The sequence below is a fragment of the Dendrobium catenatum genome, unplaced genomic scaffold (genome assembly GCF_001605985.2).
Source record: "Dendrobium catenatum unplaced genomic scaffold, ASM160598v2 fragScaff_scaffold_1056, whole genome shotgun sequence".
Classification (NCBI taxonomy): domain Eukaryota; kingdom Viridiplantae; phylum Streptophyta; class Magnoliopsida; order Asparagales; family Orchidaceae; genus Dendrobium; species Dendrobium catenatum.
In genome coordinates, this window is record NW_021319518.1 from 3,917,128 (window position 1) to 3,938,953 (window position 21,826).

General features: G+C 38.5%; 1 protein-coding gene across 3 annotated transcripts in view; it reads right to left on the reverse strand.

The window, feature by feature from the left end:
- Positions 1–207: 207 nt before the first annotated feature.
- Positions 208–21,826, reverse strand: part of LOC110108825 (protein TRIGALACTOSYLDIACYLGLYCEROL 4, chloroplastic) — a 50,153-nt gene continuing 28,534 nt past the window's right edge. Inside the window, exons 1-4 of one of the 3 annotated variants that reach the window (XR_003701902.1) lie at positions 16,415–16,811; positions 16,245–16,328; positions 16,112–16,156; positions 655–794 (exon numbers count right to left, since the gene is read on the reverse strand). Coding sequence is in view for 2 of the 3 variants with exons in the window: in XM_020839647.2 (XP_020695306.1) it covers positions 597–794 (198 nt within the window). In the remaining variant the exon portion in view is untranslated. Of the gene's footprint in view, positions 292–338; positions 795–16,111; positions 16,157–16,244; positions 16,329–16,414; positions 16,812–21,826 lie in introns of those variants that run through there. The other 2 variants (XM_020839647.2, XM_020839646.2) reach the window with 2 other exon arrangements.

Here is a 21,826-nt window from a genome sequence, read left to right on the forward strand (position 1 = left end):
TTACTCTCAATATGCATCAACTCCCTCATCCTATTCTCTTGCTATAACTGATCAAGAGACGATCAAATGTTATTCCCCTACATTACACATTGAATCTTCCATTCCGAGAGTAGCAAAATCCTAAGTGAGGTAGCAATATGTGCTGCTGCAGCTTTATAAAAGACATTCAATCCAATGGCTATTCCTAACAATTGTATAGTTCTTAAAGCTTCAAGTATTCCAAGGAAACCGGCCAGAAGAAAAATGTTCAAACTCACATGCTTCCAACCAGGAACTTCTGGAAATTAAGCTCTGGATATATATTGATCAAACAAAGAATCAAAAACAAAAATCACAAGTTCCCAGACACCTCTTTTTTTGTCACTCCTATAGATAAATAAAATGCCATATAGCTCTATCATCCATGTAAAAAACAGGATGATAAAATCCAACTATAATCACTTTTTAAATAGTAAGATGACAAGTAAATGCACCACTTTTAAGTAGTTTAATGGCATAATTGTAGAGACAACTAATTAAGAACCAATTGCTAGCAAAATGACAAGCAGTTAATAACAACCTTTTGCTCAGTGAGGTATAGACATTAAATGATGTCCTCAGCTCTCGAAGAATCGAAGTTCCACCATTGCCTCTTGATGTTTTGGAGAGTACCATAATGAGGCCTTTGCAGATCCCAGAACTTTCAGAGCCCAGTCAATGGCGAAAACTTGATCATCCAGCTGAGCCAAATACTTTCCATTCTCTGAATCCAATAATATTCTGGAATCAAAGCGGAAGCTGAAGGGACCAACAATCTGCAAATGACTTGAAAGGTTAGTAGGATGACTGAATCTCATTGTCAATGATGACAAAATGTAAAAGACAAGGGCAAATTGTAGCAAGAGCCTTACATATAAGGCCAGATTAAAGTAGGGTTCTCATTTTCTTGAAATCAAAATATATGTTTCCTCCATTTTTATGTTGGATTTTATATGGATCCATGTAGAGTATCAAGATTTTCTATTTGTTAAGCAAGAAAGTATAAGATATTTTCCCATAAGTCCACACAATTGAACCTAATTTCAACAGTTTAAATCATAAATCTTGATCCGTAATCCAAATATGCTAAAAGAAGCCCATAATAGATGTAAAATAGAGTTAGGAGGCTTTGAGTTCTGACTTGAGTAGGATCAGGCTTAAAGTCAGAGCCATTGGCAGCAATTTACATTGTTAGCCACACCTAAGGTAAGCTGTAGACACCCCTATTATTTCCTTCTTTTAAGGAACCAAAAATGTGACAGAATAACCAATCACCCTAACAAGGTTTGTAATTTTTTGCATTTTTTTTCTTTGTTTTCTTATTTTCTTCTTCCATTTCTTTTTATGATCCAATAAGTTGCAATTAGCAACACGGACCTAAACAAATAACTTTAACCAACGATGCAAACCTTTACAAACAAGCATGATAGGTCAGGTGAGGCAAATTGTCGGTAAAGGTTAGAGACTCCACCTTTACAAACTTTAACCAACGATGCAAACCATCCAAAGCGGTCTATTTATATGGGATTGCATGGAAAGGTGAGCAGCTCCAACACAAGGCATCGATAAAAAACACGATTCATTGCAGGAATTGCACCAAGAAGATGCGGTTCCTAATATTCATTAATGAGATACAGAAGAAAGGCCCATTCAGATAGGTTTAAAACTAGAATAAAATTTTTGCGCTTTTGTGAAGTCTTCTCAAGATGATTTTAGTTGAGAATTTGCAAGTTCCCTTCTTGGTGTCCATTAGATCATCAAAAACTTTTTGATGATAAGCTTACTTATATTACTACATGAAATTCTCCATTTTTGGATTTTAACTGACCGTAATTCTTTGAAAATCATATTTGACAAATTTTTCTAGTCAAATTTGAAATCAAAATAAGACAAATTCTTATTAGTTATTTTTTAATGACGGGATCTTACCCCTAAATCTTGTCATCATTTATATCTGCAATTTCATGTTCAAATTAAAACTAAAAGTTGAATCTACTACTGTTTATAATTCCATCAGAAAAAAAATTCAAAAATCATTAACCACATGATTGCTTGGACAAACTTCTGAAAGCTTTAGAATAATCTTCCAAGAGGCTCCTTAGCTTGAGAAATTTTTTGTTTGGGTAAAAATATCCTAACACTTTGTGCGAGAATGATATTTTTATGCAACAAAAGAACATGCTCTATTTGATTTTGTTTTCTTTAAATTGTTGACACCTTTAAGAAAAAAAAAGTTTGTTGAATATCAAGTTTAGACTTGAAACGACCTTTCAATAAATGAGTTTGCATCCTCTAGACTAGTGTTCTTTAGCTGAGTTGAGAATTAAGTCTTACATGTAGTGTCGGTTGAGGAGCAGGCAATGATGTGGCAACCTGTGTAGACAATGAAGCAAAGTCATGGAGCAGGTGATGAAGCTGGCAAAGGGGGCAATTACACTAGTTGAGAACAATAAGATGAATACGTAAGATGAATTTTCGCCAAAGGTGTATATGATGAGCAGGAAACAAAGTTGCATGAAGTACATATTGGATGAGTGAGGGCAAAGCAAGCATGAAAAGTTGCAAGAAATAGAGTAGATAGGGAAGCAAGCAATACTATTGCATGAAGAGATACAGATGAAAAAGTCGGTTGATGAGCAGATCTATATGAAAAGTACATTAGGCAAACTTGGCTAGCATGTAGAGGTGCAAGCTCCGAAGTTGCATAATAAGATGAGGCGATGGAATTGAAAAAGGAAGCGACAAAACTTGCATGCTTAGGTGCAAGCAATAAAAATAAACAAAGAGCAGCAAAGAGGTGAAACCAACAAAGCTGATTAAGGATATGATGAAGTGGTATGAAGAGGTTAAGAACATGGAAACTAGGAATGGATGATGAAGCGATATGAACAGTTTTAAGTCATGAAACCAGCTGATGATCATGCAACAAAACTGGCTAAGGAATGTACGACGAAGCTAGCTGAGAAGTGAGCAATGGAGCAGGATGATGTGCGAGGGATGAAGTTGCAATATTAATGCAGTCATCGAAATATCCTGCTAGATTTAAAATAAGTGGTGTAAAAAAGTAAAAGTTTCCTCATACTAGAGGAGGTGTGGACATACACTATTGTGAAGTCTAGGATCTTTTGTGGGTCACCAAAAAAAAGGTCATTAAGATCAATATGGTTGCAATCCGAGAGGGAGGTCCTAAAGTAGGTTGCCACTCAGACGACGTGGAAATGATCTGACTTAGCCACCTTTGACTGTAATATCACTACCGTCAGAAATCAAGGCCGTCAAGTAAGTCTCCCATAAGAAGAGGAAGAATCGCTCTAAGATAACACCTAGAAACAGAGCTACCTTCCAAGAAGAAGGCATCCAAGTAGATTTCACTCTAAAAGAGATAGAAATCGATCCAATCTGACAAAAATCATTCGGAGCGGGGTTCCCATCTAAGAAGGTCTCTAAAGACACTTATTCTGAAAAAAGGCAAAGTCAAGTAAGCCTCACACGTAGTACTGAACGAACAATTATTATGTCCTCCGACCGGATGCAGAGGAACATCCGGTCGCAGTCAAAAATCGCGCGGTACCGAGGTGTACCGAGTTTTTCAACGAAAAACTCGGTACACCTCGGTACCGCGCAATTTTTGCCTGCGACCGAATGTTTCTCTCATTCGGTCAACCGAACCAAATAAAAGCATAAATTCACCGTAACTTAAAACTAGAAGAATTTTACAATTCAATGTTCAAAGACAGGTAAGACGGAAAGAAACTGTACCTCGGGATACTGTATGAGGAGGCCTGATAAACAACACAAAAGAGAATAATGAACACAAAGAACAAAGATTATGTTATTTAGTCTTATAGACCAACATCCACTATAAAGAAAGACGAAGACTTCTAATTATTACAATGATCTCTCATATTTCACAAATCGCTAAAAAAAATGAACAATCCTAACTTAGCCAAGCACTCAATAAAGCAATTCTAGACTTGTGTGATATGCTGATTTTAGTCTTGTCTCATATTGCTGATTTTGGATTCCCACAAAAGACTTGATCAATTCTGTATAAACCAGAACTTATCTCGGAGTTATACCAGCTATATATAAGAAGATTTAATATGTAGCTATCGACCTTAGTTAAATTAGAGTTATCATAACTAATCATAATAAATAATATTGCAAAGTTTGTCAAGTTCATCCTCCAAGGCCAAACTGAGGTACTCATGATAACATTATAATACTTGAGACGTTTTTGAAAATATTGCATTTCTAAGAGCAACTGAAGTTCCAAGAGCTTCCTTTGCGAAATAGAATATAAAATGTTTTGATAATTGTTGGCCTCCATACATATTCCATGAGCAATCGAGTGTGATAAGAAGAATGACTGACGAGGAGAACGATCGACCAACACAACTTTGTGCATAGCAAGCTTGAAACGCTTCCACGTTGTGAAAAATTATTCAGAGGTCATCTATTCATGAAGTGTAGTGCATGACTTGCCCATAATTTCAAATTTACCTAAGAAATAACTCGCATGCAACTCGAGATGCAATGATAACCATGATGGTGGCAAGCACAATGTCACATAAAATCACCCGTACATCACTAGATCGTGAAACAGACTACGATGTTGCATCTAGAGCATCGAAATTCCCAAGTGGGACCCTTTGCATACAATTTGACTGACCGCAATAAAAAACAATGTACTATTGACGCAATATTGTGTAGCGTCGCCTAAACATTGCCCGTTCATGAAACGAACGTCGTCGTTGTGTCTAAATGTTAAAATCACCTAGAAATGGCAATCATGTTGCATGAGTTATCACGCAAGAAAAAAGGGTAGAATTTGCCAGCATGCGAAGTGACGACACAGAGATCAAGCCATGCGAATAAAAACCTGGACTCAAATATTAAAGTTCTTGCAAAATAAAAATGATTTCTTTGAGTATTGTTTCATTTCTAACCAATCTGTTTTCTAAAAAACTGACCTAGAGCCTAAACCATTAAAACTCTACCTGAATCATGAGGATAGGTTGGGGTGCAAAATGTTCGGAACCCACGATTTTCCAAGGACTTTATTGGGAAAGGTTTCATTTTCAATCTTTAATAGTCATATGTAAGCTATACAATAACAATAACAACAACAAGCCTTTATCCCACTATATGGAGTCGGCTACATGAATCCTTTTTCTCCATTGTGTCTTGTTAAGAGTCAAATTCTCATCTAAATCTAATTAAAAAGGTATTTTCTAATACATTCTAATCAAGTCTTTTTTGGTCTAAGTTTATCTTTCTTAACATAAATCAAATCTAATACATCTACTTTCCTAATCGGGTCATCGGAAGGCCTCCACTTTATGTGACCAAACTATCTAAGGCGACTATCTCTTAATCTTATCTTCCATTGGAGCTACTCCAACCTTTTCAAGTATATGCTCATTTCGTATCTTATATCTAAAGAGTAAAGCCACTCATCCACCTGAGCATCCTCATCTCTGCAACACATAACTTAATATTATTCTTCTCTTTTAATGGCCAACATTCTACACAATAAAGCATTGTAGGTCTCACTACCATCTAATAGAATTTTCCCTTAAGTTTGGGAGTGACTTTTCTATCATACAATAAGCCCGATGCATTCCTCCACTTCAACCATCCAACATGAATTCTACTAATAATATCCCTATATATTTCACCATCACTCAAAAGACCCAATATATCTAAAATGTGTACTATTATTAATGACTTGACCAGCTAAAGTCATAATCCCCCACTAGATCATTATTATTAAAATTACACTTCATATATTCAGTTTTAGATATACTCAAACAAAAACCTTTAGACTCTAAGGTAGACCTCCATAATTCAAGTTTACCTTCAACTCCCTCGCTAATCTTATCAACAAGAAGAATATCATCAGCAAAAAGCATTCACCAGGGTGCAACCGCTTGCAAAATGTCTAGTGAGAACATCATTAATTTGCAAGCTCATTTATTGAGTTAAGACATTAATTCATTAATTTGAAATTCAAAATTTCAAGTTAATTTCCCCCTCAAGTTATTCCAAAACTGAAATTAATTTCAGTTTTGGTTAAACCCCTTCCATATCTCCCTACGCCACCTTTCTTCCCTTTGCTTTTCTCCCTGCACCCGCCGGCCTCCCCGTCTCCAGCCCCCGCCACCCCTCTTGCTTTCCCTTGATTTGAGAAGCCAAGGAAAGGAGAAGACGACGCCTCCCCTCTGCATTTCAATATTGAATGGCGGACCCCGAGCTTGAATGGGGTCTTGTATTCAACGCCGACGGAAGCATCAACATCCTAAGATCTCCGTGCTTCGACATGGGATTTGAAGACGAGACCACCGTTGAAGAATATTTGGAGCGAGTCGTCCCAATTCTTACGAGCATCATCGACCGACGATTCTCAAGCCACGATTGGAGCCTCGTAAGCCGCCCACTACCTCCTTCCCCGCCGGCTACCTCTCCATCAACGAGGTTCTTCGGCGCCTTCTCTCTAGTGGTGATATCCTTCATCGTTTGGATCTTCTTTCTCCGCTAAAGCTTCCTAATAATTAAGTGAGACGGCCCTCGAGGTGAAATTCTCATTGTTAAGCGTTGGGTTTCTATCAATTGTACTTTGCATTTAAATTTCCTTGAATTTTGAATGAATTGTCGTGGTTAATCTCTCTTGTACTTCTTTGGGACTTAAGCAAGTTAAAAGTTTCTAATTTCTAACTCTCTCTTATTGTTAGCTTAAATTTAAAAGAGCAAAACTTTAATCTTTTCATTTTAATTTCTGAAATAACTCCTAGTAGTTTCACATCAAATTTGGTATCAGAGCATGGTTACCATGCTTGACATGCGTAGAAAGCATCCTAGGGTCTAGTTTCTTGTGATAGTTCAAAACTTGCATGCACATCATTGCTTAGATAGAAAATTTTCACTGTTTTGTTACTGTTTTTGCATTTCCTGCACGCGTTAATGAGCATTTAAGTCATCCTAGCTAGTGTCATTGTGGGCTTCGAAAATTCGGCCCCGGCCTCCCCGCCGCGCGATTTCTTTTTATTTTTGGCGAGGGAGTTTTAACTGAATAAGTTCTGAGGTAAATTTTGGAAGGCAGATGGGTTTGTAGATAAGACACTACCCAGAGATTTCGCCCTCATTTTGCGAGGACTTTATGATCCGAGTTCTGGTTTCCTATAGGCGCAAGCCCCTATAGTTAATTACCCCTCCCGATCACGAGAGAGAACTTTCGATTAAGGCTAGTCGTCAATTAGATACGTAATAAATACGTGTTATCTGGCATATAGTAGCAGCAATGATTGGATTTGGAAATTTTGGAAAATTTGACGGATTTAGATGTTCGAGAATGATTGAAAATTTGGGAATTTGGAGATTTTGATATTCAAAATAGAAATTGCACCATCTTGTACTTAAAGCGATGATGGGGGAATGGATGATGGACCCGATCAAGATCCCATGATTCCGTCGTCCCGGGCCATCGTGGTCTCTGGTCTACTTAGTCAGAGGAGGTAGTCGACCCAACCTGACAGAAGGATCCTTGTCGGCAGCCATGGGTTGCCTCGTCCAAGGGGACCTTGTAGACTGGGGTTGAATGTTTGTCTAAGGGAAAAATTTGAATCCACCTTAGCCCCCCCTTCCCCCTTTTGTTTCTTTTTGAATTTACTGGTAGAGGTCAACAGTCATCTTGCTGCCTTTGAACTTGTAGCATTTCTTAGTGTGTAGGATAACTCCACATTGAAGTACACTGCTGTCCACACTATTTCAACTGCTGTTAAGTACCCGTTAGTGGACCTAGAATTACTGTTTAGGTGCTGTCCACACTTTAGAACCCTTCCCAAAACCCTGGACATCTTAGACCCTTGCTGAACTTTGTTGTCCTATTCATTCCAGCAACATTTGAGGACTTTTAGGACATAATTCCCGCGTGATTAGTTGCTGCCCTTGACTTAGGAAGCCTCCCACTGCTGTTAAGTACCCGTTAGTGGACCTAGAATTACTGTTTAGGTGCTGTCCACACTTTAGAACCCTTCCCAAACCCCTGGACATCTTAGACCCTTGCTGAACTTTGCTGTCCTATTCATTCCAGCAACATTTGAGGAATTTTAGGACATAATTCCCGCGTGATTAGTTGCTGCCCTTGACTTAGGAAGCCTCCCAAGTGATCCTTAGCACCCAACCATGGACCCAACACATATGCAAGCAACTTTAGACATGATTATGGGCCAATTAGGTACACTTACACAACAAATGAAGGACACCCAAACGAGTGTAGCTGAACTTAAACATCATACAGGAGAAAGACTAGACAATATTGAAAGAATAGGACACCCGGCTATGTACACACCATCTAGACCTCAATCACCATATGGCGAAGATGCCCGAACTGAGTACGGACCTCCTAGGGATTACTACCGACCCAACCACCGACCCCATCAAGAACCGGTAGGACGTGACGCACCTTGGAGGGACAACGATACCCAACTCCTTAAGAGTATTAAGATAGACGCCCCGACGTTTGACGGTACGCTAAAACCCCAAGTTTTCCTTGACTGGATTAAAGGAATGGACAGTTACTTCAAATGGTATAACATTTCAGAAGAGAAGAAAGTTAGATTTGCTGAGATGAAGTTGACTGAGAGAGCCAACCAATACTGGACTAACGTCAAACACATGAGAGAGACTCGAGGAGAGTACCCCATAGCTGACTGAGGAACGATGAAGCAAGAACTAAAAAGGAAATATCTCCCTCCCTCCTACTACCCTAGGCTCTTAGATCGTTGGAATAGGCTAACCCAAGGAAGTAAACCCGTTAAGGAATATATCTCGACCTTTGATGATTTCTTGATTCGTTGTAACGGGGAAGAGACCACCACTCCTACACAACTTCTGTCAATGTTCCGAGCTGGATTGAGAGAAGACCTTCGAAACGAACTATTTGCCAGAGGAGTGAATACCTATGAAGCTGCCTGTAGTCTGGTACTAGACTTGGAAGAGTTCAGGAGCCATGTCTCTAGGACCTAGGACTCTCGACCTAACCCATTTAGATCCTCTTCGAACCAACCTTATAACAAGCCCAGCGGACCCTCGAGTAGTCGACCACCCTCTAGCCAAACCCAGCCTCGCCTAGACTATAAAGGAAAAACACCTGAGCGAGAGACACCCAAAACCACTGCCGGCACTAAGTGTTTTAGATGCCATGGGTACGGACACATTGCTTCTCAGTGCTCCAGCCCGTTTAAGGTCACAATAATTGAAGAAGTGACAGAAGAAGAGGATGAACCTAAAGCGGAATTAGTTCACCATATTGACGATGATGAGGATTTCTTTAACGAGGAGGATACTGCTGCGATCCACTGCCTCCAAAAGATGAATCACTTGGATCTTCAAGTTGTTCGGTGTGCCTTCTCACAACCTAAACCCAGTGACGACTGGCGAAGAACCTCCATCTTTTACACTTTCACTAAGATTGGAGACAAGAATTGCAAAGTCATTATAGACAGTGGAAGCTGTATTAACGCCGTATCGTCTGCTATGATCTCGAAACTTCAGTTAAGGACCACACCACACCCAAATCCCTACAAAGTCGTCTGGATCAACTCAACCACTTTAGAGGTGGAAGATAGGAGTTTCGTTCCTATTGAGTTCATTGGATACAAAGAGAAAATCTGGTGCGATGTTTTGATGATGGATGTGGGTCAAATCATCCTTGGCCGCCCTTGGTTGTTCGACAACGATGTACACATTTATGGCCGATCAAACACCTGTATGTTTGAACACGAGGGCAAGAAGATTAAGCTGTTACCCACTCAACCTAAGTCTTCCAAGGAAGAAGTTAAGCCCAACTCTCTGAAACCCAACACGGGCATGAACTTGATAACTGCTAAGGACCTAGGTATGGAACTGGAGCCAGGAGCCCCTCTTTTCGCGTTAGTAGCCCGGGAAGTAAGTGTAGATCCAGAAGAACCAATCCCTGAAGAGGTAAAACCTCTTTTGGAAACTTTTTCCGATGTCTTCCCTGAGGATTTTCCCTACCAACTGCCACCCCTAAGGGACATCCAACATGCTATTGACTTAGTCCCTGGGGCCTCTTTACCTAACCTGCCTCATTACTGAATGAACCCTGCTGAGCATGCAGAGCTAAAGAAACAAGTGGACGAACTTTTACAAAACGGGTTCATTAAGGAAAGTCTTAGCCCGTGTGCTGTCCCAGCCCTTCTTACCCCTAAGAAGGATGGGTCGTGGAGAATGTGCGTTGATAGCCGTGCTATCAACAAGATCACGGTCAAGTATCGTTTCCCAATCCCTCGCCTTGATGACATGCTAGACATGATGACATGGGCCACACTTTTCTCGAAGATTGACCTCAAAAGTGGCTACCACCAAATTAGGATCCGCCCGGGGGATGAATGGAAGACCGCGTTCAAAACTAAAGATGGGTTGTACGAATGGACAGTAATGCATTTTGGATTGAGTAACGCGCCTAGCACTTTCATGAGAGTAATGACTTAGATCCTTAAGCCTTTCCTTGGAAAGTTTGTTGTAGTATACTTCGATGATATCCTGATCTACAGTCGTTCGGTGGAACAACATCTGAATCATCTTCAACAAGTCTGTGAAATTTTAAAGAAGGAACAAATGTATGTCAATCCTAAGAAGTGCACTTTCCTAACAAATCAAGTCACCTTTCTTGGATTTATTATTTCTTCACACGTCATATCAGCTGACCCCGAAAAGGTGCGAGCGATCAACGAATGGCCTGAACCCAAGAATATTAGAGATGTCAGGAGCTTTCACGGATTGACCACATTTTATAGAAGATTTATCAGGAATTTTAGCACCATAGTGGGTTCCATAACTGATTGTTTGAAGAAAGGAGAATTTGTCTGGACGACATCGGCCACCAAGGCTTTTGAGGAAATAAAACAGAAAATGGTTGAAGCACCAGTCATGCGTCTACCCGACTTTTCGAAAGTCTTTGAAGTAACTTGCGACGCATCTGACATAAGAATAGGAGGAGTATTATCACAAGAAGGACACCCGGTTGCCTACTTCAGTGAGAAATTAAATTACACCAGGCAATGATACTCCACCTACGATAAAGAATTTTACGCCATAATTCAATCCCTCAGATACTGGAGATATTACCTGCTTCCCCAAGAATTTATTATCTTTTCTGATAATGAAGCCTTACGATATATCAATTCACAGAAGAAACTGAATGCCCGACACGGAAGATGGGTTGAGTTCCTACAAGAATACACTTACACCATTAGGCACAAAGCAGGTTCTGAAAACAAGGCTGCCGATGCACTAAGTCGTAGAATGATGGTTGCTCATGAGATGAGAATGGAAGTGGTTGGTTTCGAGCAAATTAAAGAAAACTATTCTGACTGCCCCGATTTTGGAGAAGCCTAATCTAAGCTAGCAACTGGAGATGATCGTATCGTAGGAGATTTTATGTTAGAAGATGGATACTTGTTTAAAGCTCAAAGACTCTGTATTCCCAAGACTTCACTTCGAGAGTTTCTTGTTTGGAAGTTACATGCTGGAGGTTTAGCGGGTCACTTTGGACAAGCCAAGACCATCGCGGCTGTCGAAAATCGTTTTTACTGGCCAAGTCTAAAAAGGGACGTTAGCAGACTTGTAAGGCGGTGTCACACTTGTCAGTTGGCCAAACAATGTAAACAAAATACCGGCCTTTACACACCTCTTCCGGTGCCTAGCCAACCTTGGCAGGATGTCAGCATGGACTTTGTTTTAGGTTACCCAAGACCGTTAGGAAGCATGACTCAGTCTGTGTAGTTGTAGATAGGTTCTCTAAGATGGCCCATTTTCTCCCGTCCTCCAAAACTTTTGATGCTTCTAGAATAGCCAAACTTTACTTTAATGAAGTTGTGAGACTTCACGGGCTGCCAAAAACCATTGTGTCGGACCGAGACATGAAGTTTACAAGTTATTTTTGGAAGACCTTATGGCATAAAATGTGAACCAAGCTGCAATTCTCTACTGCTTTTCACCCCCAAACTGACGGTCAAACCGAGGTGGTGAATAGAAGTCTAGGAAATCTTTTGAGAGCCTTAGTAGGGGAAAACATTCGGAACTGGGACTCTAAGTTCCCTATAGCTGAATTTGACTACAATAACTCTTTGGACCGAACCACTGGTCTTAGCCCCGCTGAAATAGTATACGGATATCTTCCCAACCAACCTATTGATTTGATTCCCATGAACACTAGAGTTAGGACATCAGAGTCAGCATCATCATTTGCATCGCATCTACAGGAGTTACATAAAGAAATTAAAAAGAAAATTGAGCAAAGTAATGCGAATTATAAATTTATGGCTGATCATAAGAGAAGAGCTAAAGAATTCGAAATTGGAGACTTTGTGATGGTCCGGATCCGTCCGGAGTGTTTTCCTCCTGGATCCGCAAAGAAGTTGCATGCGAGAAGCGCCGGACCGTTCAAGATAATTTCAAAGGTGAATAACAATGCTTACGTACTCGACCTTCCCAAAGGTTTCAACATTAACCCCACATTTAACATAAAAGATTTAGTAACCTTCGAGGGACCAGAATTTAACCCATGCAATCAACTTACAAACGAGCCTTGTGCGACCATACCTGGTGAGATCCCAAGCCTACCTCCACTCCCAAATTTACCCCCCTTACCCAATGTGGAGACAGTTGAAGCCATATTAGATGATGAGATCATTACTGCAAAAGGAGGCGGACGTCGAAGGTACTTAGTTCACTGGAAAGGGACCCCGGCGACGGAGGACACGTGGGTTGACCGAGAGGAGCTGCAGATTCTAGACCCAGACCTTCTAGAGTGGTACGAGAGCTCTAGAGACACTCACTCGACAGGGTCGAGTTTTCTCCCACCTGGGGAGAATGATGAGGACATCGACAGACACTACCGACATGTTTATCGCCGGCGAAACCGCAGATCGACGGCCACGATTCAGCGCCTCTACATTTGATTTAGATGTTATGATGTATTTTTATTATTATCTTGTTTTATTTACTGTTTTTCCATTTATACCCCTGTGGGAAGTTATTTTGTCATTGTAGCCCAGAGGCCAATTTGATATTTTCTCTTTGTATGAGTTGAGACCTATATATAGTGGTCTCATGTATTGTTTTGAGGTTAATGAATATTTTGAATGAAAATTTTGTTTGGTTATCTTGTCTTCTTCTTGTAGAGAGATAGAGAGGAGAACGAGAAACCAAGGTGAGGGCGAAACGCAATACCCACCAGTCATTGGAAGAGTCCGTGACTCGTGGCTCATTCCCCTAATCCGATCCTTTGTTTTCTTCCCAACCTGCCGGCCTTTGCCCCATTGAGCCGCCGGCCACCCCACCCTCTACCTTCCATCGGGAAACATTTTCATCATTGGCCTCATTCCCCCCATTCCCTATGACTTCCAATTTTGAAAATTCAAAATTTGAATTTCAAAAAAACTTTCCAATTTTGGAATGTCCAAATTAGGAAAGTTTTAACTCTGTTTTCATGACGAAATTCAAATTCAAATGGATTTCATTTTAATTTTCTCCAAACATCATGAGCCAATTTGGAAACTAATCACTTGCTCCCACACCCAATCCCCCCCCCCTTGAAGCTGTCACCCACCATGGATGGGCCCTCATTCATGCCACCTATTAATGCATTAATTACCCCACCAATTTGAAATCAATTTCAAATTAATCCTCCTCCAATTATGTTCAAAATCTGAATTGCTCGCTGCCGCTCCCGCGCTGCCGCTCTGCCGTCGCCCGCTGCTGCGCTCGCGAAACGCGAAACACGAGCTCTGACTGCTCCGTTCTCTGCCTCGCGGGTCGGGTCAACCCGGCAACCCGGCCGGGTCGGGTCCGGGTTGAAATGTCCGACCCTTTTGCAAAAACGGGTCGGGTTCGGGTTGACCCGTTTAGATCCGGGTCAACTCGGGTTCGACCCGAACCCGAACCGTCGACCCGAATTGACACCCCTACTTTGTTCCATACAGATCTAAAAGTTCAGTGAAAAGGTTGCCCTAAAATCCAAATACAACAACAACAAGAAGAAGACGAGACTATGTACTTGGTGGGATACAATTATAAGCCACCCCCCATGCGAGTCTAGCAACGAAATCATAAACTAGAATTTATTGTTGTTGGAGCCACAATTCCTCAGGAAGAACAAGCATGATATGATCAAGCTGAAGGCATGAACTCCTCAAGGAATGAACAAGAGGAGGAATAAGATCTCCTCATTACTGACACCATTACAATGGCACAAGCACAAAGCATATAAAGTGTCAAATGAAGAAAAATAATAGGAAGATATCATAACTAAATGCCAAAATGACTAAATTGATAACATATATGACCATGATGATGCATCTAATTGTCACGACCTGGCCCGTAACCTCCACTTAACGAAGCGAGAATGAAAAGTCGGACGGTAGTAACAATTCAATTCATACCATAAACAAATTAACATACAACTTCTCAAAGCAACTGAAGTGCCACTATTACAACATTTTGATAAGCTATATTGATACCACTTAACTAAAATCACTACATCAATTATAAATTACCTGTGTGCATTTATGCGCCGCCTTCCGTAGACGTATTCCTCTCCTCTATCAAACTTTTTTATTTTTTTGGAGACTTACCTGAAATATTAGTTTAATGAGTTAAATTTATAATATAAACGCAGTGGCTAACCTTTCTACATATACAACATTTAAATATGTACAAAATAAAATGAAAATTCTTTTTCCTCATTTCTTATAAAAAAATATACATTTTTTTGTAAATATTCATATAACATTAAGTATACTTCATATCCTACAATATTTAGAATACTTCATATCATTGTTCCTTTCATTCTTTCTTTCTTTATATCTTCTATATATTTTTTCATCATAAAAATTTAACATTATTTTCTTTTCCAATTTACACACATTTTCATCATAACCTTTTCCAATTTAATTTGTATAGGAGCACCGTCTAAAATGTATCAATAAAGGTACAATCATTTTCATGTCTTTTTCCATTTCCATTTAACATGCACGGGTACGTTGCTTCCCCAGCTAGTATCATAAGAGGGTAACTCTTGTAATTTGCATGCATATCTTTTTCCTTTTTATATTTATATCTATTTTATATCAATATATAAATTTTTTGTTTTCTTCTTATTTTTCTTATATTTTTCAAGTATATACTATCATGGTTTAAAATTGCGCAATATGAGGATCGCCTTGAGGCCCGCCTTTGCGCAATTCTAGTAAAAAGCGCCTCGATGCTTACTCAAATTTTTTTAATGAGGCTTGCGCCTCAACTTGGTTGAGGCCCACCTTGAGGCCCGCCTCGCCTCACTGGCATGAGGCTTACACCTCACGCTATATATATTAAAACTTATATAAATCTTGAAGTAAATGCCCGACATTAGACTCTATATGAGAGGAGGAAGGAGAGAGAGGAGTTCACCATAATGATGATTCAAATGAAGAATCCCTTAGTGATGACAGTGGCACAGTGCTGATGACTTGAGTTCTTATGTGATATGTCATTGCTATTTATTTTTGGAAATTGGAATTATATGTTAATGAAAAGAATATTGGGATTTGGGAAAGATAGAATTTTGAGTTGAACTATATTTCATGTTGTCTTTTTATTGAGATATTTTGATTTCACTTCATACCTTATGCTTTTTTATATTTTATATTATTCACTCATTAGTATATAAAAAATTTATCATTTTATGTTTACGCAATCTTTTGATTTTGAGGCTTATGCCTCAAAACGCCTTAAAGCTTAAGCCTCGCCTCACGAATGAAAAATGCCTCAATACCCGAATACGCAATTTTAAACATTGTATACTATTATTCATACATTGCATCTTACATATACATATACATAAGTATTAGCTTTCACTTTAATGAAACTTTCAAATATTTATAATTGATGCACTAATAAGAAAACTATATAATAATGAAATATTTATAACTTCAACATTTGTAATTTATGCAAACAATTAAATAATTAGAAGACTATATGAATAAAATATAATCATGAAAAAATTAAAATAACATTATTTACCCACTTTAGTTTCCTCTTCCAATATTCGTCTTGTATTGAAACCCTTTAACTGTTCACAATAACAAAAAAATTTAATTAACATTAAATCCCACTTTGAATGTCTCAATAAATATTTGATTTTTTCCACTTGAAATTACCTCATAAAAATTTCCTTTCTTTCTTTGCAAATCTTTCTCCCTTCATCATCAAACCAAAGTCAATACCATTTGGATTCTTGGATTCTTCCAATATAAAATATTTTTTTCAATTAGCATTTGTGTTAACCTCTGAACAATGAAACAAAAAAAAATAATAATCAAAATCATACCGGTCCACAAATCTTGTTGAGGCCCTCCAAATATCCTGTTCATTCGGCGCCGCTCGGTCACTTCTCCGTTATTCCCGCACTCGCCTCGATCAAACGACCACAGACGTCGTTAAATACCAAACCAGCTGAGGCCTTCGGGACTCTTCTTCATCCGTGAACTCCTCCCGATCTTCTTCCTCCCTCTCCACACATGAGCTCTCGTCGACTTCTCCCCTCCCCTCCTTCGGTCAAGAGAGAGACACAGAGAGACAGAGAGAGAGAGAGAGGGAGAGGAGTTGAGGCGCATACCCGACGCCTCCAAGCCCTAGCAGCCTCCGCCTGAATTCGCTCAGACCGACGACTTTCCCTCCCCAGTCGGATCGGAAGGCACGTAGTTTTGATCGGAAGCATCAACAGGAGCTCGCAAACAGTAATAATTAGTTATAATTAAAATTAATTATACCTAATTTTTTTAAATTAATTTAAAAAAATTAAAAAGAAAGAGAATCCTCTCTTACCTCAGCATGCGTGTAGGGCCGGCAAACCACCTATACACGCCTTTGTTGAGAGTGGTAGGAGGGAACCCGGTGCGACACCTACGTCGAGGTAGGCGAGTGACCCCTCGATCCAAGTGCCAACATCGACAACCCCGCGAAGGTACGAATTTTTCTAAACTCAAAACCCTACTTCAATGTTCGTGGCGGACCAGAAAACCGCCCATGTACGCCTTTGTTGCGCGTGGTGGGATGGGACCCCGATGCGGCACCTAAGGCGAAGAGGGGTCACTCATAAGTACCCCCGAGCGGGGGGAAAGCAAACTACTTTTTTTTTCAAAAATACTTTTTAAAACCTCATGCACGCCTTTGTTGACATGGTGGATGAAAAATAAAAATCACCGCCGCGGTGTCTCACAAACACCAACCGTACACGTCTTTGTTGACGTGGCGGGTAGGCGGCCTCTTGGTTTTCCCCTAAACGGCAGAGACGCCGGGAGGCTGCCAAAATTTTGTCTGAAATAAAGACAAGAACTTAGAACAATTTGGGACCTGGACTTGATTGAACTCAAAGGACATGTAAGAGCTATAATGAACAAAGATCCAGACTTGAACTTGGTTGAACCAAATTGACTTAAATGAACTTGAACGCAACTGAAATCAATTCTAATTGAAATGAACATGAACTTGGACTCTCATTTGAACTTTAACAAGGAATCATTTTGAACTCGGACTTGAACTCAAACAGAGGACTTGTGGACATGCATTTGAACTTGGTTTGAACCAAGTGAGAGGGACTCATGAACTTGAAAATGACATAAAGAGCTTCAATTTGAACCTAAATAAAAAAATACAAAAGGATACACTATAATCTGTTTGAACAATCAAACAAATATACGGTGGAGACAACCGGTATATTTGTTCTAATACATTCATATTAGGCTTTCAAGGCCTATAACAATATGAATTCACTAATAAAGGCACAAAGCCTACGAAACTCGATCCCCTATCGACAAGTTGATAGGGTCGACAAGGTTCAAGCTTTAAATGAAAATAACTCCAAACACCCCGATGATGACCGTGTTGAATACAGATCTCAACCAGAGGGGTTCCCAAACATTTTCAAAAGTCTCTCAAATATCCAAAATCCATTTCAAACAATTCAAAACTCCACCCACAAACCCAAAACTCCAAAAATCCCATAAATTCCAATTCCAGATATTTAAAATCAAAATTCAATCCATCAATCATTTAAAGTAAAATCCATCCATTCTCCGCAACAGTTTGCCGAGGTGGGTAAATTAAAATATAACTTTACCTCACAAAGAGCTAATGCATAGTCGAAAATATCTTTAGGATCCATTCTCAAACAATCTTCTGTCAGTAAGGACGTGGTACGTGTTCTCTAATCGGCGGTTTTGCCGCCAAATGACACCGCAGGATAAACGGTTATGACCCGGGGCCCTCTGAACCAAGTGGTTTTGCCGCCAAATGGCACCACGAAATACCGGTTATGGCCAGAGCCAATACGCTCCTTATTGGCATCAAATCCTTGAGATATGAATCAATAGGATACGATTAGTAGGGCACAAAGCCCTCTGTAAGCTAAGGTGGATTCAAATTTGTCCCTTTAAGACAAACATTCATCCCAGGTCTACAAGGTCCCCTTGGACGAAGCAACCCATGGCTGCCGACAAGGATCCTTCTGTCAGGTTAGGACGACTACCTCCTCTGACTAAGTAGACCAGGGACCACGATGGCCCGGGACGACGGAACCATGGGATCTTGATCGAGTCTATCATCCATTCCCCCACCATTCGCTTTAAGTGCAAGATGGTGCAATTTCTAAACATCCAAACTTTCTAAATTCCCAATTCCAAACCCATGCTGCTACTATATGCCATATAACACGTATCTCTACGTATCTGATCGACGACTAGCCTTAATCGAAAGTTCTCTCTCATGATCGGGAGGGGTAATTAACTATAGAGGCTTGCGCCTATAGGAATTTAGAACTCAGATCATAAAGTCCTCGCACAATGAGGGCGAAATCTCTGGGTAGTGTCTTATTTACAAACCCATATGCCTTCCAAAATTTACCCCGGAACTTATTCCGTTAAAATTTCCTCACCGAAAACAAAAAGCAAACATCAGCGCGACGGGGAGGCCGGGGCCGAATTTTCTGAGCCCACAATTTAAGGATATAAATTCGTATATAAATCAACTCAATTAATATTTTAATTACTTTATTACACTTTTAGAAGAAAAGAATTTCCGATTGCTTTCCTCTTTTTCTCAAAATCTCCTCCTTTCCGCATTCAATCTCTTCTTTTGCCTTCAATTAAATATCCCTCTTATTAGATGAAGAAATAGGAAAAGATTTATACAAAAATGGAAAACAAATCTTTTTCCTTCTTTCTCTTCGTCGTTCCTCTCGTTCACTGTCATCTTTTCCTATTCTTCATTTTCTTTAGCAATAGAAATGAAAAGGAGTTAAGAGGAGTTGGTACAAATTATCCCCAAACGAGATCGTTTGATCAAAATAGCGAAACGAACCGTCCAGACCCTTCTGCGAGCGAGTTCGGTCCACCCAGGTCACGATACTTCTGTCTGTTTCGTCCTTGTTAGCATGAGGTTTAATAGGGCTAGTCGGCCGGTTCAATTGAATCGACCAGGGTAAATCGGCCCTTACACTAATGCTAAAGACATTCACATTAATCTCATACCTGTTTAGCCAACTAATCATCAAATGTCAAACCATGGTCACTAATCCACTAATTCATCAAATAACATAGGTTTCTAGAGTACATGATGAGGGGGGCAACAAAAATGATCTATTGATTTGCCTTTCTATCCCCTAAAATGTCACAAGCACATTTTAGCTCATGATTGTCGCATAGTTCGATATAATTATTAATGAGAAAATGATGGTTGTCTTTGCTCTAGAACAAGTAGAAAAGTTAGTGAAAAAGGGTTACCACTACTTATTGAGTACGATCAAATACCTTACGCCAAATTTAAAGCATTATGTGGCAATACTAGCGGTAAAAATGCATCATTATTTCTCCAATTCGTTTATTGAGCTCGAAAGTATGTTTTAAAAAAATGGGTCAGCGCTTCAAAGAGAATAACCATTGCTGATCTAATCTTAGAGAAAAAAAGAAGAGATAAATTAGTTATGGAATACATTACTTGTTTGCGAAATATAAGCATAAAATATGAACAACAACTTAAAAAGTAACATACAATCCAATTGCTAATGGGCAATGTCGATGAGAAGATGGCGCCTTAGTTATGTATAGCCTTTATCACAACATTCTAAGAGTTATTGGATAGGGTAACAAAATTCAAAGAGTTGAACCTTTCAAAGTTTGAAGCCCACCTTGATCACCTTTATTTTTTGGTGAATGGTGATTAGTGTTTAGTTTGAAGCATTCTATTTTAATCATATCATTTATCTTCTTCAAATCATTTCATATTGATCTATATAATAAACATCATGACATAGGATGAATAATATCTCTATAATATTAAATTCAAGTCTTTCAGTATAACATGATCAATTGTCTTTGGTAAAGAAAATTCATATAGCATTAATTCATAGAACATTAATAATAAGAATTAAATAATAACAGTATTTGATGCATCATATGTAGGAGAAGCAAATATCATAACTATAATTAAAAGACATGAGAACTCACCTTAAACTTAGGAAATGCGATGTTTCACTTTTACTCCTTATTACAATGATGGTAGATTTAAAGCCTATAAAAGATGACTTCATTAAATTTAATTAATTATATGCAATTAAATTCTCTAACTTAATATTTTAAATTTTTTTCCCTTTTTAATAATATTTTAATTCTTAAAATTAATCATATAGTATGTCACTAATAATGATTTCTTTGATTATTAAAATTTAAAATACATGTTGTTTGCTCTCTCTTTCTCTTTCTCAAAGTAGCTAATTAAAGCCTCTAATTGCTCTCACATTTGATTGATTTTTAAAATATTTATGATAATTACAATCTCATATATTAAAATTTACATACAAAAATTCTCTCTCTTCTAATCTATATTTTTATTTAATTAATATTTTCTATATTATTAATATGTCATTCATCACTAATCATTCAATTCCTTATTTATATAATTAATTTTCCTAATTAGTGTTTTCAATTAAAATCCATATTTTATTTAAATATCATAATCTCTCAAACATATGCTCTCTCTAATTATTATTTTCTACACATTCTTATATTAAGATATTTTAAATTTAATATTACAAAATATAAATTTCTTCCTTTTAAAATACATATATTTTCTCATAACTTAACTTTCTTGTTAATTAAATTCATAATAATTAACTAATTAATTACAAATAAAAATTTTCTACAAATATTAAGTTTATTTTCTTTTTAAATATATACACATTTATTTTCTTTCTAATAACCTAAATACCTAAAAAAAATTCTCTCTAAAAATTGAACTTAAAATTTTCAAAGAAAATTAGTCTTTCATAAAAATATTTTCTAAATTAACTCTATTAATCTATAACTTAAATTTAATAAGTGCTAAAAAAATTTCTTACCTTCTTCCCTTACACGAGACTCTTGCTTATCCTACCCATCGAGTTCGCTTCCTTCCTTCTCTCTTTCTCTCGATCTCCCTTGCTTGCTGATCAATCCCAAACCCTAATTTACACGCACGCGTCTTCCTTCTTCCTCTCTATTTCCTTCTCTTTCTCTCTATTTCTTCCTGATGAGGACATCGGAGATCAATGGCTATGATTTTTTTTTAGTTATTTATTTATGTTTTTGTACTAGTTTATTTTATATTGTTGTTTTTCCATTTATACCCTTATGGGTGGTCATGTAGTGTTGTAGCCCGAAGGGCATTTTAGTCTTTGTTATTTTTTTTTCATGAGGCCTATTTATAG